Genomic DNA, 17,450 nt, shown 5'->3' with positions numbered 1-17,450 from the left:
TAATAATAACAATAATAATAATAATAATAATTAGTAATTATAATACTTTTGATTTATATTACTTTATGTTAGGTAAGACAAACTGGAAGTTGCTCAATGAAAAAGCACAAGAGATCATTAATTACATATTTTAAAAACAAGCATATGTATCATTGAGTAAAAAAAATATTGAAATGGCTAAAAGGAAAGCAGTGTTAGGGACATATATGGTGACATTCTTAAATCGCAATCCAGTTATCCTTGGTTTACTACGCATATTAAAAATTGACCAGTAACTCTTGTGCAAAACATGTACCACACAGTCCATGATATGCGTCTAGTAGTCGCACACGCCAGCATGGTCGCTGGCCTCATGAAGTCCTCTTGACACTTTCCAGGCTAGAAGACGTGACAGGGCAGCCGGGGAGGTGGACTCCACGTCTGCGCTGTACTTATCGACGATGCAGCGAGTGTGAGCACTAGCCAGTGACACCTGACAGACACGAATGGCAGAAGAAGTCTGAACACTGGTGGAATCACAGTTACTAGTTTAAAAACAAAAAACAAAAAACAAACACTCTGGTAAAAGTACAAGTAAGGATTCAACTAAAGTAAAAAAAAAACAGATTCCAAAATGTATTTCTAGAAGGCGATGGTAACCTACCTGGGCTTTCTGAACCAAAGTCACATCCCCGATGTCACAGGCTACGTTGTAACCTTGAAGCAAACTTTCGCGAGCTCGATCGTACTGCTTCTGCAGGGAGAGATAAAGAACTGCAAGATGATTCTCTATGTGTGAAGAATGTTAAGAATATTACTTGATTAAAGTAGAAAGAATAAGTAACCGTGTTAGACATTTAATTGCTTTATTGCAAAAATTTCAGACGACAATTCACAACTTTTTTCCCCATGATTTGAAGCCTGCGGCATATAGTCTAGTGCTGCTTATTTGTAATTATTTTAGTCGCCACCAGGGGGCAATCAACTGTTGAGCACATGTTCAAGGTATCAATTTATGTAACTTTTAAAAATTTGAATCATGACTGTTCAAAGAGTCTTAAAATAAAGTATTGAATATAAAACGTAAACATGTTGAATAAGATGCCGAATAAAAGTTTATGTCACGTGTAAATTTGACAGATATATGTACATATGTGTACAGCACATTTATATGGTTGTATATGCGCATTGTTCATGTGCAATGTGTTTATACGTATGTTCAATAAAATAAACAAACAAAGGGAGAAAGAAGAAGATGCTATCAAAGTATTGATTTTGCGTTTGAACTGTTAATATACAATCCATTTTCTGCAAATATGTTGGTGCTAATCATGAAGCATGTTCAGTCTTGAAGATAGGATCTTGCTGTAAGCTGGGCAGTTAAAATAAATAAATAAATAAATACAACTTTTATACGCCATCTTTCTACGTAAATATATGATATTACAACATGTTGCTTGTAGTCTGGTGCGGCTTATCTAAGACGAAAAATATGTTGGGTTTTTTTGCTCAATTTTTGATGCAGCGGCTTGACTTGTTATCAGGCAAAACGTCTCATTTCATAAATTTGACTCCTTTTTAAACTTTTTAATTTTGAACTTTTTTTTTTTATAAATTGATGCTCTCAATGTGTGTTTGCGCGGTACCTTGTTGGTGTAGACGTTGCCCAGACATAAGCAAGCATCAACAAGGTGATGATGTAGGCTTTTGCTTCGGGATATATCGACTAACGTCTCCAAAAGCTGGATGGTGTTGTTGATGTTTCCCTTGCTGAAACCAAAAGCACGAGCTGTCATCATAAAAGCGCGGCGGATGAGATTGTTGTAAAAGTACCTTTCGTATAACTTGGCCACTGCCTTGTAGGCTTTTCCCAGGCCGTCGTAATCCTCGGTCGTGTTCCAGATGTGCATGGACGTGTTGAGGTACTGAGAAAACAAAACAAAACATTTACTCACTGTCGCGCTCATTTGAGAAACACCCTTGCAAGCAATCACGCACACCTGTTCGGACGTGTCGTAGTCGCCAAATTTGTAGTAGGCGAGTCCAAGCTGATAGGCCGCTTCGCCTTCGACGTGTTTGTTTTCAGCTGCAACACGACACATTTTGTTCCTCGGGCGAGCGCGCGAGGCGGCGGTCTACTCACAATCGGTGGCGGTGGCGTAGCCGCGGTGGAGGAGCTCCAGAGCCTCTTTGAGTTTGCCGGCCTTGATGCGAGTGTCCGCCTGCCGGCTGTAGATGGCCCACAGGCTCTCGCGGGATCGGCGCGGAAGGGGGCGACCGGTCGAGTCCACCCAACCGCCTTCGTCGGCCATCTGCACGCACAGCTCGGCATGCTGCCTCGCTTTATCCAGCTGACCTGCATGAAAAGGCAGAAAATGTTTACGCAATGGGGGAACGGTTGAAGAAGGCAGAGAGGAATGAAGTCGGGAAGGAACACAAAGAAATGAACCAAAGAAAGTTGAAGCATGGGAAGGAAAGACAGAAAGGAAAATATGAAGGAACTAAATCGGGGAGGGAAAAGGAAAGAAGGCCTAAGGAAGAAAAGAGGTCGGGAAGGATGGCAGAAAAGGTTCAAGCTAAGAATCAAAGCTTAAAGGGAGGCAAGAGAGGAAGTCGTGAAAAAGAAGAAAGGTAAGTGAGGGAAAAAGGAATTGAAAATAAAGGAGCGGGCCTGAGGTGGAAGGAAGGCAAAAAAGAAGGTTTAAGCTATGGAGGAAAGGGTGAAGAAAGGCAGAAAGGAATTTGTTCGAGAAGGAAGAAAGTCAAGGAGGAATAAAGGATCCAAAGTATTTTTAAGCAAGAGAAGGAAAGGTAGGAAGGAATATGAAGGAAGTTAGGAAGGATAGAGGAAAGAGTAGGTCTGAGTCAGAAATAAGGCAGAAAGGTTCAAGCCAAGGAGGAAAGGTTGAAGAAGGGCAGATGGGAGGGAGGGAAGGAGGGAAGGAAGGAAGGTTTAAACAGAAAAGGGGGAAAAGGAAGACAGGAAAATATGAAGGAAGGAGCGATGTGAGGAAAGAAAGAAAAAAGAGTAGGTCTGAGGTGAAAGGAATGCAGAAAAAGGTTTAAGAGAAAGGAGAATTGATGGAGGTCAAGAAGGAAGGTTGAAGAATACAGAGAGGATGGAGGTCAGGTCAGGAAGAAAGGAAAAGAAACAAGTAAGGAAGCAAAGCTTAAGAAGGAGGAAAATATGAAGGAAGGAAGTATGTTCTGAAAAAAAAGAGAAAGAACAGGCCGAATGTGTAAGGAAGAAAGGTCAGCAAGGAATGCAGAAAAGAAGGTTCAAGCCAAGGAAGAAAGGCTGAGGGGCGACCTGGAAGGAGGAACAAAAATGAGTCGAGGCAAAAAAGGAAGGCGCGTACCTTGCTGCAGGTACAGATCGGCCAGACAAGCGCGTCCTTCGGTTGCGTGCCTCCTGCAGCCGTCCTCCTGCGCGTCGGTGCAGGTGTGGTAGAAGTGCAGGCTGAGCCACAGGTCCTCCACCTCGGCCGTGAAGTAGGCGCCCAAATGCAGACGCTGCTCGTACGCCGCCGGCCAGCGACCTGTCGGCGCCCGTCATTTTTGGCGGCGGCCTTTCCGGTCAGGGCTCGGCGGGTCATGCTCCGGTACCGTCCCGTTGGGCCTGCTCGGCGCGGCTCAGGTGCAGACCGATGCTCTCGATCTTGGCGTGCTGCTCCTCCAGCGGCTTCTGAAGACTGAGGGCGGAGTTGATCTCCGCCCCCTCCCGCCGTTCCTGATCCAAGCGCAGCAGAAGGAAGAGCTCCGAGAAGGACCTGGAACGTCACCGTCTTGGTTTCAACGGCAAGGCACTTGCTTTTAATCGCATGTACCTGCAGCCAACGACGAGGCGCTCTGAACCGGCCTTACGGGATTAAAGCCCTCTGAACAAAATGGTGGTCAGCGCTATACCTTTAAGTAGCTCTGGCGCAATGTTAAATTTAGTTGTTCAACCCAAAAGAGTGTGAACTGTAAAGTTATATAAAGCCGGCGCAAGTATGGAAATTTTTTTATTTTGAACAAAATAAGCATTTTGTTGATAAATTTAAATTACACGTCACCTACCTGTGGAAGCCATGTTGAAGCAGGCCCACGCAGATGTTCTGCTTCCGACTGTTGATGAATCTGTGTGAATTCATTTCATGATTTAAGTCATCCACGTGGTTTACAGCAAAAAACAAAATGGCAACCGTAGCGATCAAACTCACTTTGCAATCTCTTCCTTGGAGAGAATCGGGGCTTTTTCTGTTGGGGCAGTCTTCCTACAAAAAACAGCCAGAATCTTCCATTAACTCATTTTGGCCTGTGGTCTATGAGTATCTTAGAGTCTTAGAAAAAAAAAAAAAAAAAAAATTCATTACGTTGTAAATTTCAGCCCAAATTTGCAGCTGTAACTTACCTGCTTCTCTGCCTCCTGATCCTGGAGGACACTTCCGGTAGAGAGGTGCCTGGCGTTTCCATTTCCGGCTGTCACTCAACATAGAGGCGGGGCCAATAGTTTTGATCGGGAAATGGAAGGAAAACACGCAAAAAAGAAGGTAGGACAAAGCGAAGGATTGCAGAAGGGAAACTTTGGAAGAATGTAGGAAACGAAGACAGAAAAACAGGTTTAACTACAAAAGAAATAAAATATATTTTTTAAATGTAGTACAATTTTTAGGCTACTACATCGGTAAACCGACGCAGAGAAGACAAACAGTTGAAAAACGGGGAAATTATGTATTAAATTCATTATGCTAAAAGATAGATCAGCGTAAAATGGCCGCCGGTAGTTTGACTACGGCGACTCAGTGGAATTTAGTTCATTTATATATAAACCCTGTGGCTGCAATTCGAAAAGTAGACTCGTTGAAAGTTATTTTCATTTGAAAGCAGACTTACTACTTTGGACTTCCTCTCTGTTAACAAAATAAATGAGCTGCTCCCCCTCGCTCAAGTGTGGCGACAACGACGTCCAGTACTGATTTTTTGTCGCTGTGACGTCACCAAGGAGCTGTTTTCAGTCAGCTGGTTGCTCGCATGGCAACGCACGCCTCCACGCGACAACCGTCTCCATGGCAACCAAGGCCGATCGTAAACACGGTGAAAGCGATACCTCGCGTCCGTGTCAATCAAAAGCGGACATTATTGGATGAGTAAGGCGTATTTGGTCGAACTTTCTGGAGATTGCGTACCGAATGAAGGGGGCCATGCAAAACATATGAATGGCATGTCACATGTAGTAGCAATTAGATGTATTTTATTGCCTAATGTTGACGTCATCACAAGAAGAGGGCAAAGTATTTTGCCACATTATTGACTGCCAAGGGACAAATAACACACTCATATAAAGTCACGCACACACTGACACGCTCTCACACGACTCTCACTCACATACACTTGGGTCGTTTCTCCTTGGGTGAATTACCTTGGGGGAAAAACAAACAGAAAACAATCTATATATTTGGGTTGTTTGAAACAAAACAAAACACTAAAATTGGGTTATTTTGTGGGTCATATATTTAACTCGACTCTTTGGCTTAAATGCATAACCAAAGAAGCCGGGTCAAATTGACCCAAAGGTTTTTTAGAGTTTTACACTAAACTGATGTACTCTAAAACTATTTGGGTCGAAAATAACCTAAGGTCAAAAGGAACAACTTTCACTTGGGTCCATTTAGCTTAATTTTTGGGTTAATCATTTATCCCATAGCGTTGTGTGAAATGAATAGCCCATAAACAACAAGAATAGTTTATTTGATTAAAAAAAAAAGTTTGATCGGTCTTTTTTTGACCCTTATCAGTTTTTTTTGTTTTTTTTTACCAAAATGTTTTGGAGTGGTATCACTTCTCCACCTATGGGCATTTTCAGTCCTCAAATAGCATCCATTTGGAAAATATTTGGCTAAAAAATAACTTTATTATGTGTCAAGAACAAACCTGGGTCTGTTTTATGGAAAGTGGGGTAAAGTCTTTACCTCACATTCCAGGTTATTCATTTCTCATAAAAGCTTGTGTGAAATGAATAACCCACAAAACCTAAATAATTGGGTTGCTTTTTACAAAATCTCCCAAATTCATTTGACCTGACTTTTTTGCTTAAACGCAAGTGGGGTCAGTCCCTTTTTGACTGACCAAACAATTGGGTTGTTTTTGACCCAACTGTTTTTAGAGTGTACTAAAAGTATTATTGATGGAAAATCGCACTTGCAAACGCACTCACATTCACTCGTGAGTGGTTGAATGGGACTCGTCTGTTCTTCCTAGTCAACCAATTAGGGTGCCAACATAAAAGACATGTGACACATGGCAACACTTGGCTTCAAACACACCAATAAACTTGACTTGAGGCCATCAAATTAATTTTCCATATCCTCCGAGATAAAAGTGAATGGTGTTTACTAGATGTTCCACTGGGAGGTGGCAATTGGGGGTGACGAGATGTGACGGGATGGGGTTCCAGATAAAGACCGGGTTCTCGAGTTCCCATCACGGCAACAATGTTGTTCACGCTGCTGGTTGTATTGCTTCTAACTGACCGGTCCTGTTGTCATGGAAACGTCTCAGCTCATCTTCCCGACTCGGGCGGCACCGCACTCCCGTCCGTCCCCGGCTGCTTGAGGACTACGGCCATCAAGGGCGTCTTCAAGTGCGTCAACACGGCGGCGGCGTGCCTCATCTTTGTCGTGGGCGTCGTCGGCAACGCCACCCTGTTGAGGATCATCTACCAGAATAAAAGCATGAGGAACGGCCCCAACGCCCTCATCGCCAGCTTGGCCCTGGGCGACCTCATCTACATCATCGTTGACGTGCCCATCAACGTCTACAAGGTATGGCTGGCCTTGACGATGCTCTTCCGCTAGGTGGCAGTAGATACGACCTATGGATGCACCCGTTGCCGTTCACGCAACAGAAAAACATGACCAAATTTGATACAGAGTAAATTGAGGAAGGAGGAAAGTCGGGAATGAAAGAAAGTAATAAAAAAGAAGGAGAAGGAAGTCAAGTTGGAAGGATGTAGAAGAAACAAATGAACAATTGCAGGGAGGAAGGATGAAAGGAAGCAAAAAATGGCGTGGAAAAAAAAACAAAGCAAGAGTGAGAAAAGGTGAACGAAAAGGAAATGGTAGCATAGAAGCAAAGAGGGATGATGACATGTAACGAAGGTAGGAAAGAAAGTAGATGAAGGAAGTGGAAGGAAGGAAGGGTAGGAGGGAAGAATGAGTGAAGGAAAATGGGGAAAAAGGAAGGATAAAGGAAAGAAAGGAGGTGGGAGGCAGGTGGAAAAAAAAGGAAGGATGAAAGAAAGGGAAGGAAGGACAGTTGGTGCAGAAACAGAGGAAAGATGGAAGGAAGGCTTGTGTGAAAAAGGAAAGGAAGGATGAAGGGAAAGGGAATAAGCAAGGAAGGTGGGAAAGAGGAGGGAAGAAAAGAAGGATGGGGGAGAGAATGATGGAAGAAGTAGGGCTGGTGTCAAAAAGTAAGGATAGGAGGAAGGATGAAAGGAATGAAGGAAAGAAGCTGCGGTGGAAGAAAGAGAGGATAAGAACGTAGGAAGGAAGGGATGGAAGGAAGCAAGGCTGGCATCATGATTTCACCGTATGCTGCGTAGAAGTTCGGAAAGACCTTCATATCAAATGTCTCAAATGTCTTTGTGTGTGTGTAGCTTTTAGCCATGCGCTGGCCATTCGCAGACAGTCCCTTTGGTCTTTTCCTGTGCAAGCTGTTGCCGTTCCTGCAGAAAGCCTCAGTCGGCATCACCGTCCTCAACCTGTGCGCGCTCAGCGTGGACAGGTAAACATCAAAAGTTCACTTCAGGTTGTACTTGAAGTCCAGCCGGCAAATGTGGGCGGCAGGTACCGCGCGGCGGCCTCCTGGTCCCGGGTGACGGGCAGGGGCGTCCCCGTGGCGACGGCGGCGCAGATCCTGGCCATCTGGCTGCTGTCGGCCGCGCTGGCCGCCCCGGAGGCCGTAGGCTTCCGCATGGTCGCCTTCCAGTATAACAACGTTACCATGACGACCTGCATGCTCCAGCCCACGTCGCCCTTCATGACGGTAAGGTATTCACTTCATACTCACTCAATGCCAATTTTTTTTGTATGTGGAAATGTTGATCATTCAATTAATTCTCGAGAATATATGAAATCTCCTGTTGTGTTCCATTGCAAAGAACAGCAATAATAATCTTGGGTCATTTCGACCCAAAGTGATGTTGAATTATTGAAAAGTTTATGAAACTTTTTTGTGTGTAATCCTGCTAACAAGTCTTGTGATTCATTTTTCTGCTCAGAAAAAGCAATCATATTCTGGGGTCATTTTGACCCAGAGTCCTGTGTAATCATCCAAAAAATTCAGAAATATTTTTGCGCATAATCCCGCAAACTAACAAGTCTTGTGATGCATTTTTCTGCTCAGAAACTGCAATAATATTCATGGGTCATTTTGACCCGGAGTCATGTGTAGTGATCCAAAAGTTTCAGAACCATTTTTGTGTGGAATCCCGCTAATTAACAAGTCTTGTAATCAATTTTTCTGCTCAAAACAGCAATAATATTCCGGGGTCATTTTGACCCGCAGTCATGGGTAATTATCCAAAGGTTTTAGAAACATTTCAGTGTGTAATCCCGTAAATTAGCTAGTCTTATAATTCATTTTTCTGCTCAGAAAAAAGTATAAAATTCTCGGGTCATTTTGACCCAGAGTCATGTGTGAATATCCAAAGGTTTCAGAAACTTTTTCATGTAATTCCCCCAACTTTAACTTTCAAATCGGTCAATTCAACCCACAACATACCCTGAGGGTTAAGTAAAAGTCACTTACAGGCGGGTCCGGCTTGTGTTTCAGTTCTATCGGGACGTCAAGGACTGGTGGTTGTTTGGTTTCTACTTTTGCGTCCCCCTGGCGTGTTCTGCCATCTTCTACAGCTTGATGACCTGCGAAATGCTCCGACGCCGCGAGGGAAGTCTGCGGGTGGCGTTAAGTGAGCACCTGAAGCAGGTTGGGCTCAATATGGCGCTAAAGTCCACGACGGACGGTAACGACGGCAAGGATAACCTTGACAGCGACGCTAATGACGACGCTTTCCTCGCCGAAGCGTCGAGACGTGGCCAAAGCCGTCTTCTGCCTGGTCCTGATCTTCGCTCTGTGCTGGTTCCCGTTGCATCTCAGCCGCCTGCTCAAGAAGACCACCTACGATTCTCACGACGTACACAGATGTGACCTCTTGAAGTATGAGACTACACCTTCCAGTGCGCAATTTATGCTTGGACCCGTGTGGAGTCATGAGAGCGTCTTTGAGACCCAACTTCACTGTTGGCCTATACCCTTCACAATACGTTTTGGGATATTTGTTGAACCCAACGAGTTGGGCCGAATGAAAAACGCACAAGCAAAAGTCATACAAACAAGCAAAAGATATAGCCTAGAAACCAACCAAATCTTTTGCACTTATTTATGTAGCTACACTCTAAAAACAGTTGGGTCAAAAATAACCTAAATTCATTCAAAACAGACCAACACAACTGATTGGGTTATTCATTTACTTGGTCCAAAATGGATTGAAATGAATAACCCATGAAACAAGCACAGTTTCTGTTGTCAAAAGGAACAGCACACAAATCAGCCCATTTTATTTATTTATTTTTATTTTTTCGTGGGGGGGCGGGGGGGGGGGGGCGTTGAGTTAAAGAAAAATAACCCAAATTTAAGAGAAAAGAACTGACGTATTGTGTCATTATTCATGTCTCTCAAAAAGTTGGGTCAAAATGAAAACCCGTAAAACAACCAGGCATGGATTTTTTGATGGGTTATTCATTTTGACTCACCTTTTGGGGATATGAACTTTTTGGGAATGAACTTGGTTAAACTCCAAATTGGGTTGTTTTGTACAAAATCAAAATGGAGCTGTTTTGTACCAACCAACCCAAACGTTCATTGCTTTTTGTTTTCATTCGTTTGAGCCAAAACTTCGGGTGAAACGTTTCACAGAAAATCTTGAGTTGGTCCCTTTTGGATCCAAATTCGGTTATTTGTCATTCTTTGTATTTGTTTGGATGTATATTATATTGGTATTGTGAAATGTGACCGACTGAAGTTTGGTTTACATTTCACAAATTTGGTCTTGCTTTCAGTTAATTCTTATTGTTTTTTTTCCAGCCTCCTGTTAGTGTTGGACTATATCAGCATCAACATGGCCACCATCAATTCCTGCATTAATCCCATCATCCTCTACTTTGTCTCTAGGAAGTTTAAAAACTGCTTCAAGGTGAAGATTTTGACAACAAACCTGAAATCATATCAGTCGTCAGCATCTTGCTTTTTGTGCTGTCTTCTTTCCTCGCAGTCTTGTTTGTGTTGCTGGCGCCAGTCCATCTCCGACTACAAGCACACGGAAAGCTGAGACCAAGTGGAGGGGAAAAGACCGTTTTACAATAAATTAGCATTTTATACTCAACGCTTAAATAGTACACACGCGCTATATCACACCTTGAAAAGTGCGTTTACGACACCGTTACTCAAGACGACAGTTGTTTTGTGTTTTTTGTATTACTACTGCTCCCTAGTGGCTAACATGTGCATCACATCGCACAATGATTAAACCGTTTTTTGTTCGACTGTCATCAATTATTTTAAATGAATCTCGTCAGCCGTATTATGAAAACGATTGCCACTATAAGAATAGTCTGAACATAAGTGAGATGCTATGTTTTTAAATGCGTCTGTTGTTGCATTATTTTTTATCGTCTTTGTTTTAAATGTGTGTTCTCAAATCAAAACAACAACGGACTGTTTGTTTTTTTCCAAAAACAAAAACCGACAAAAAATACAGTCCAGTGTCGGAAGCTGTCGTCTTCACGTGACCGGGGTTGCATACGTGACGCAGGCGCGCGCATCGTGCCCGCGCGCCCGGCCGCACGCCCAATCGATGGCGATTGAATTGATTTCGGTGGTCGTCTCTCGTGATCGCATGGCGGGACCTGGAAGGAGGTTGCGACGGTTCCGGGCGGGGAACAAAAGAGGCGTTGCTTGGTAACGGACCCCCCCTCCTGCACGACCATACAACAGGCCCTTCAGCGCCTCCATCATCACAAGCTGCCACGTTCGAGCGTATGACATATTTCCGGCAAGTGCACTTTTACTTGCGATGGTTAGGATCGGTACTATTAATGACATTTGGCTTAAATTGTGGCCAATCAAATTGCTAATTTTAGTTTGGGAGAACTGCTCAGCTGAGAAAAATGGACTACAAATGCTAAATTTTGATTGAGGCCGACATGAAAAGCCTGATCCAGGACACGATTTAGGTCCCGCGATGCCGTGCTCGTGCGCCGAGTGGCGGCGATGGATCCGCCCGCTGGTTCTGCTCCTGTACGCCGTCTTGCTGGCGGCAGTGGTGCCGTTGTGCGTCTGGGAGCTGCACAAGGACAAGGTGCGAGGGGAAACTTCGATGGAGCCCCCTTAAGAGTTTCTCGTGTCATCCTTGTGCGTATGCGCGTGCGTGTGTGTTCAGGTGGGGACTCACAGCAAAGCGTGGTTCATCGCGGGCGTCTTCGTCTTCCTCACCATCCCCATCTCGCTGTGGGACATCCTGCAGCATCTGGTGCACTACACACAGCCGGAGCTGCAGAAACCAATCATCAGGTCCCATTGCGTCACCGTAACGCCCAAGCAATAAACCAACTAGTCGACCTAAGCAATAGATATTAGCCATTTCGGATGACTTTTTTTGTTGTGACCACATCATTACGACAAACGATAAATAAACATATTCAAACGACCCCCACCCCAAAAAAAGACTAAAAAACTGGGCTTATTATCACGATTAAATAAATGCTAAAGACAAGTTGGTGTCAACATGATTGTTCTTAGTGTCGAGGGAACAAAAAAAGTTAGTGTAGGTTGTAATTATTTTGGATTGTTTGGCTTGATTATCAGAATTACAACTGCATCTATCAAGTACTATTGTATTCAGAGCCTAATTATTCTATTGAATAATTGTGGGTATTTGGATAAAAACTAAAACATATAATATTTTTACTTGGTGATTGTTGTTGTTATTCATTAATGATTTCATATGGTTGTTTTTCTATCATTTTTATGAGGCTGACGATTTCAGATTTCTTTTGAAGGAAGAGGTTAATTTGGGGGAATATAAAAATAGTTGACCTCACTTAAAAAGGATACAACTAATTTGCGAGTCAGAGACGAGTCATAGTCCATTACCAAAGAGTCTGAGTCAAAACGTCAATGACGGAGCTATGATTTGAATTCTACAGCCTTCCCTCCAAGCCCAACTTTCTATTATTAACTCTTTCTTTCTTAACGCCTTCTCGCTGGCCTGACTGTCACCACCTCGTGATCTGATTGGCTATTGCAACTGTCTATTTACTTTATGTGCCCATTCACTCACAGTGCACTTTTTTTTAAAAGTAAGAATAGATTTAAAAAAATCAAATTGACTTATTATAATTATGATAATGATGACTGGTTATGTTAGGCCAGCAGAGAAGGCTTTGCTGGCTCTGACGGTGAAGGTATACTACTGATTATATATATATATATATATATATATATATATATATATATATATATATTGCATGAGCATTTATGGGTTGGAAAATCAATATTGCCTGGGCACCATGGCAACGTGTGATAACTAATTTACCTCCTCAGGATACTGTGGATGGTGCCCATCTACAGCCTGGACAGTGTGAGTGAAAACACACACACACACGTCGTTCCATGTTGCCAACGTGTCCCCGCACTGTAGCTCGATGCGTCTTTTTCCTGCGGCCGCAGTGGCTGGCTCTGCGGTATCCCAACTTGGCCATCTACGTGGACACGTGTCGGGAATGCTACGAGGCGTACGTCATCTACAACTTCCTGGTGTTCCTGCTCAACTTCCTGAGTAACCAGTACCCCAGCCTGGTGCTGATGTTGGAGGTGCAGCAGCAGCAGGCTCATCTGCCGCCGCTTTGCTGCTGTCCGCCGTGGCCCATGGGAGAGTAAGAGGAGGGGAGGGGCTGTGCGTCTGTCGGGGAGGGGGGGCGGAGTTATACAGCGATAACGACTTCCTGTCCCGTCAGAGTGCTGCTCTTCAGGTGCAAACTGGGAGTCCTCCAGTACACTGTGGTCCGGCCCGTAACCACGGTGATAGCTCTGTAAGTTACCTATCTATCTTATTCTTTTCAACTCATCCACTTTCTGCCAGCTTTGACGTCTTTATCCGTCAACGGCACTGAAAGAATTTTTATATTACTTTTTTTTTTTTAAACTGCAAATTTTCCACACCTGACGCATCTCCCTGGCGTCCCGCAGGGTCTGTCAGTTGCTTGGAGTTTACGACGAAGCTAACTTCAGCTTTCGGAACGCTTGGTCCTACCTGGTCATCGTCAATAATATTTCACAGCTGGTAAATGATTTATCATCTTTTTTTTTTTTCAATGATCCCTGTGAAATATTTTTCCAGCCAAATACCAGCAGCAAAAAGCATCTGACAACAGAGGGTTGTGCTATCTGTGTCTGATTAGATCAACTTTGGAACTACATTTTTAGTGCTATCTATGGCTATTTTATTCAGCAACTCTCTACTCTGAAAAACATTTTGGAAATGAGACAAAATACCAGTTTAACAACAACAACATGTTTCATGTTCCAATTAATTTGCTCTTACTTTGAAAAGAAACATGACCTGCTTCTCTCATGGCATTAGAAAGCACTTAATTCAATTTGCAGGAGCCCTGTTAAAATCTCACGTAACCGCCATTTCAGAGCAGTTGGATTACAGCTTCTCAAATGGGGGTATGTGATTTTAAATTATATTTGAAAAGAAGCGTCCATAGAAAAATCCGTGAACTCTTGCGCACTATTTTGACTTATTCTTTTATCCTTACATCTAAGACGACTTACATCATAGGGAAAGCGTCCAAAGACACCAGGGAGCTGAAATTTCACCCACATAGCGACATCGTATCAAAGTTTGAAATGGCACAACCAATTTACTTCTCACATAATTAGAGTATTAAAACGTCAGTTGGTAAAACGCATTTTACATTTGGTGGGCTATTCAACTTGAATCTCCCCTAAACCAGAATGGTTTGACCCAACCTGTCATATGTCACCTAATTCAAATTAAATTACTTGTTTGATGACAGAGCGACGCAATGATCCCAAAAAACATTTACTTTTGATTCATTATGGTAACATTTCCTTTCTATTTCGTTGTATTTTTGTGATTTCATAGCCCAAGATTGACCATGAGACTTATGAAATTCCAAAGTTTAACCAATCAGACAATGACTGGATTTTAATTTGTTTTTTTTTTCATCCAAAAAATGTTTTGTGCTGGTTAGGTGGTACTTGGCAGAAAACATATTTCACAGAAGGTGAAATATTATACAATTGCTCAAATAAAACACTATAACAACATAATATAAATAAAATAAATATCGGAACCATCAGTTTTGAGGATTAAATATGTGTGTGTGTAGTTTGCCATGTACTGTCTGGTGTTGCTCTACCGAGCGCTCAAGGAGGAACTGACACCCATCCGGCCCGTGGGAAAATTCCTCTGCGTCAAGCTGGTTGTGTTCGTCTCCTTCTGGTACCGATGTCAACAATCCAAATTTCCGATCCCGGTCTCGCCGCGCGACTCGGCTCGGTGACCGCGGCCGCTGTGTGTCCAGGCAGGCGGTGCTGATCGCCTTCCTGGTGAAGGTGGGCGTCATCTCGGAGAAACGCACGTGGGACTGGGCTAGCGTGGAGGCCGTAGCCACTGGACTGCAGGTGACCGCAAACATTTGTGTTGGGAAAAACTGGGAAGGGATTTTCACACGCTGTGCCGTTTCTTACCTGCGATCCAGGACTTCATCATCTGCATTGAAATGTTCCTCGCTGCCATTGCGCACCATTACACCTTCACCTACAAGCCCTACGTGCAGGTGCGCGCACACACACACACACACACACACACACACACACGCAGGAGATTTAATACAACTATTTTTCATAATTGAGTAATCGGTTTGAGTAGTGGCTCTCAATTGGAAGAACGTGGAGGCACTTCAAGGGGTACATGAAATCTTCACAAGGTTTCTGCATTATCGGCAAATTTAATTTAGTGAGTGACTTGACAGAAATAACTTTTTTTCAAATTAAGAGCAAATCAAATGGAACATGAAACTATAGTTATATGATTATAAAAGGATTTTTGAATGGATGGCACGTCTGCCTCACAGTTCAGTTCAATTCCACCTCAATCCGGCCTTCCTGTGCGGAACTTGCATGTTCTCACAGAGAATGCAGATGGGATGAGAATGCAATTAGCCCTCATGTCCACCGGATGGCATTATTATGTTTTACATGACACTGGTGGATGTGGGTACTCATTTATAACTGCCTGCCCTACACTTAAAGAAGACGGTTTCATTAATATTTGTCTCGATTTCATCTATCACATACACTACGAGTAAAACGAAGTATTGCTGAGGTTGAATTTCCTAAAAAAAAATAATTAGGGAATTAAAAAAACCTCTATCCTGTATTTCCTGGCCAAGAGCCAATTTGAGAAATAATGCAAATCTACTTGAAAAAGACAGCCTTGCAGTGGAAACACATCTCAGATAATGGATGGATGGACTCACTATCATTTGAGAACTACTGAAATAAACAACAGTAAACAACAGTAACTGGGAAAAAAATGCTTCGTAATAGACTTTAAAATATCGATGGAATTATAGACAGACTAATTAAATACTCGATAGCGTTAGCTCTAGCACACATACACTAAGCTCTAGCACACTGTGTTTGTGTGTGTGTATTGACTGTTGGAAGCAGGAGGCAGAGGAAGGAACGTGCTTGGACAGTTTTCTGGCCATGTGGGACTTCTCGGACATCAGGGCCGATGTTAGCGAGCAGGTCCGCCACGTTGGTGAGTACGCGTACGAGTGCGACAGTATTTTAGTCAACGGATGCACAAGTAGGCGGTCGTTTCACGTTTAACTTTGATATGTTGTCACCGTCGGGGTAAAATTTCAGCTCCCTGTTGTCTTCTTTCAGTGATTTCCCTTTGATTTGAAATGCCTTTGATGTAAAGATTAAAGGTTTGGACAAAAATACAGCATAAGGGTATGAAACTAAAACCAAAGCCATGTCATTTTGTCTATAGGCCGCACCTTCCTGGGCCGTCCCAACAAGATGTACTTTGGCGCGGCCGCCCGCCCCGAGCACAGCGAGCACACCGGGCTCCTCTCTCAGGATGCCGCCGCAGCCACCGCCTCCGTGCCCGCCTCCCCTTCCTCGACCGGTCGCTACCAAGGCCTCGGACACACCCCCGCCCCGCACTCCGTCTCGGCTCCGGCGGGATTCGCCTCGGCGTCTTGGGAGGAGGAGGAGGACGACGACGACCGCTCACCAACGCAATGAACAATAAACTGAAAATCAAACAAACCTCTTTCCTCATTTACAACTGCCTGCCCTACACCTACAGAAGACGATCTCATTAATATTTGTCTAAATGTTATCTGTCACATGCACTATGAGTAAAACAAAGTATTGCAGAGGTTGAATTTACAAAAAAACTAATGAATTAAAAAAAACTTCTATCTTGCATTTCCTGGCCAAGACCCAATCAGAGAAAGAATGCAAATCTGTGTGCATACCCATTGGTTACTTCGCTCCAAGGAGGACGACGGCGACCGCTCACCAACGCAATAGTGAAAAGTGAAAATCAAACAAACCCAACTGGATTTGGACAACTTTGGCTCCCAGCAGTTAAGATCACGGCCTGCCACTAAAAAAAAAAAAGAGGCAAAGAAATCATTTTCAATATTAGCAGATTTCACACACTCGCCCCGCATGCACGAACATGTACAGGCACTTAGGCAGTCATCAAGGATTTATTCTATCCCGGGGCGAAGGAGGTGCTTGACAAATAAAAAGGTACTCGGAGAAAATCATTTATAAATATAAATTTGCCCCTGTGTAACACCAACTCTGTAGTCAGGGGAATTTCATGAGAAAATGGATATTTTACACACACATGGTGTATTTGTAAACAAGATTTAATAATCAAAGATTCTTTTTGATCACACTCAAGGACAATTTAATGTGTCCAATACTCCTGCCATGCATTTTTTTTTAGAATGTAGGAGGAAGCCAGAGTGCGTGGACAGAACCCACACAGGCCCGGGGAGAACATGCAAACTCCACACAGGAAATCAGGACTCCGAACTATGAGGCGGATGTGCAATCTAAAATCTAATTTAAAATGAAAAAAAAAATCATTGGGAGCCACAACACGTGGATGAAAGAGCCACGTGAGGCTCCGGAGCCTCGGCTTGCACACCCCTGATGTATATCTATCCAACCGTTAAGTCAATCTATCCATCTACTCTTAAGGATTCGGCATCCTCGGGCGTTTACCATTTTTTAGCTTTAATTGCCTAAGTGGTCCAAAAAAAAAAAAAAAAAAAGGGACAAGATTAGGGGGAGGGGTCGAG

General features: G+C 43.4%; 3 protein-coding genes across 15 annotated transcripts; 2 read left to right on the top strand and 1 right to left on the bottom strand.

Moving 5' to 3' along the window:
* Positions 1-112: 112 nt before the first annotated feature.
* Positions 113-11,348, bottom strand: ttc29 (tetratricopeptide repeat domain 29). 12 transcript variants are annotated; one of them, XM_088429780.1, is made up of 16 exons: positions 10,238-11,348; positions 9,007-9,124; positions 8,773-8,916; positions 7,813-7,943; positions 4,855-7,723; positions 4,373-4,543; positions 4,182-4,235; positions 4,039-4,098; positions 3,586-3,749; positions 3,339-3,518; positions 2,123-2,335; positions 1,980-2,065; positions 1,813-1,904; positions 1,626-1,749; positions 644-733; positions 113-472 (listed from the first exon to the last, which is right to left on the bottom strand). In XM_088429780.1, the coding sequence occupies exons 6-16, from the start codon at positions 4,432-4,434 to the stop codon at positions 317-319; spliced, it is 1,281 nt and encodes a 426-aa protein (XP_088285906.1). In that variant the 5' UTR covers positions 4,435-4,543; positions 4,855-7,723; positions 7,813-7,943; positions 8,773-8,916; positions 9,007-9,124; positions 10,238-11,348; the 3' UTR covers positions 113-316. The 12 variants fall into 12 exon arrangements, with proteins under 12 accessions (XP_088285906.1, XP_088285671.1, XP_088285596.1 ...); XM_088429545.1 differs by having other exon boundaries at positions 4,855-7,732; positions 7,813-8,916; XM_088429470.1 differs by having other exon boundaries at positions 7,813-8,916.
* Positions 6,453-10,769, top strand: LOC148428544 (endothelin-1 receptor-like). The gene is made up of 6 exons (XM_088429993.1): positions 6,453-6,782; positions 7,619-7,746; positions 7,809-8,007; positions 8,797-8,949; positions 9,047-9,180; positions 10,108-10,769. The coding sequence occupies exons 1-6, from the start codon at positions 6,453-6,455 to the stop codon at positions 10,349-10,351; spliced, it is 1,188 nt and encodes a 395-aa protein (XP_088286119.1). The 3' UTR covers positions 10,352-10,769.
* LOC148428542 (transmembrane protein 184C-like) lies at positions 10,806-16,560 on the top strand. Of its 2 annotated transcripts, XM_088428560.1 has the most exons (12): positions 10,806-11,074; positions 11,256-11,380; positions 11,462-11,592; positions 12,625-12,661; positions 12,751-12,956; positions 13,038-13,112; positions 13,270-13,363; positions 14,442-14,554; positions 14,637-14,736; positions 14,814-14,891; positions 15,787-15,880; positions 16,118-16,560. In XM_088428560.1, exons 2-12 carry the CDS (start codon positions 11,264-11,266, stop codon positions 16,372-16,374), a joined length of 1,302 nt encoding a protein of 433 aa, XP_088284686.1. In that variant the 5' UTR covers positions 10,806-11,074; positions 11,256-11,263; the 3' UTR covers positions 16,375-16,560. The 2 variants fall into 2 exon arrangements, with proteins under 2 accessions (XP_088284686.1, XP_088284676.1); XM_088428550.1 differs by having other exon boundaries at positions 10,806-11,380.
* Positions 16,561-17,450: the final 890 nt, after the last annotated feature.

Source organism: Hippichthys cyanospilos, chromosome 1 (genome assembly GCF_059441005.1).
Source record: "Hippichthys cyanospilos isolate Australia breed blue-spotted pipefish chromosome 1, RoL_Hcya_1.0, whole genome shotgun sequence".
Classification (NCBI taxonomy): Eukaryota; Metazoa; Chordata; class Actinopteri; order Syngnathiformes; family Syngnathidae; genus Hippichthys; species Hippichthys cyanospilos.
This window is presented reverse-complemented; position numbering and strand designations above follow the sequence as displayed.

Excerpts from the sequence above, each read along its gene's own strand:
- LOC148428542 (XM_088428560.1), top strand. The coding sequence starts at position 11,264 with ATGCCGTGCTCGTGCGCCGAGTGGCGGCGATGGATCCGCCCGCTGGTT. Across the intron at positions 11,381-11,461 it reads GGGAGCTGCACAAGGACAAG|GTGGGGACTCACAGCAAAGC; the intron begins GTGCGAGGGGAA and ends GTGTGTGTTCAG. Across the intron at positions 13,113-13,269 it reads GTAACCACGGTGATAGCTCT|GGTCTGTCAGTTGCTTGGAG; the intron begins GTAAGTTACCTA and ends GGCGTCCCGCAG.
- ttc29 (XM_088429299.1), bottom strand. The coding sequence starts at position 4,434 with ATGGAAACGCCAGGCACCTCTCTACCGGAAGTGTCCTCCAGGATCAGG. Across the intron at positions 2,066-2,122 it reads CTACGCCACCGCCACCGATT|CTGAAAACAAACACGTCGAA; the intron begins GTGAGTAGACCG and ends GTCGTGTTGCAG. Across the intron at positions 1,750-1,812 it reads GTGGCCAAGTTATACGAAAG|CAAGGGAAACATCAACAACA; the intron begins GTACTTTTACAA and ends TTTTGGTTTCAG.
- LOC148428544 (XM_088429993.1), top strand. The coding sequence starts at position 6,453 with ATGTTGTTCACGCTGCTGGTTGTATTGCTTCTAACTGACCGGTCCTGT. Across the intron at positions 8,008-8,796 it reads CCACGTCGCCCTTCATGACG|TTCTATCGGGACGTCAAGGA; the intron begins GTAAGGTATTCA and ends CTTGTGTTTCAG. Across the intron at positions 9,181-10,107 it reads CACAGATGTGACCTCTTGAA|CCTCCTGTTAGTGTTGGACT; the intron begins GTATGAGACTAC and ends TTTTTTTTCCAG.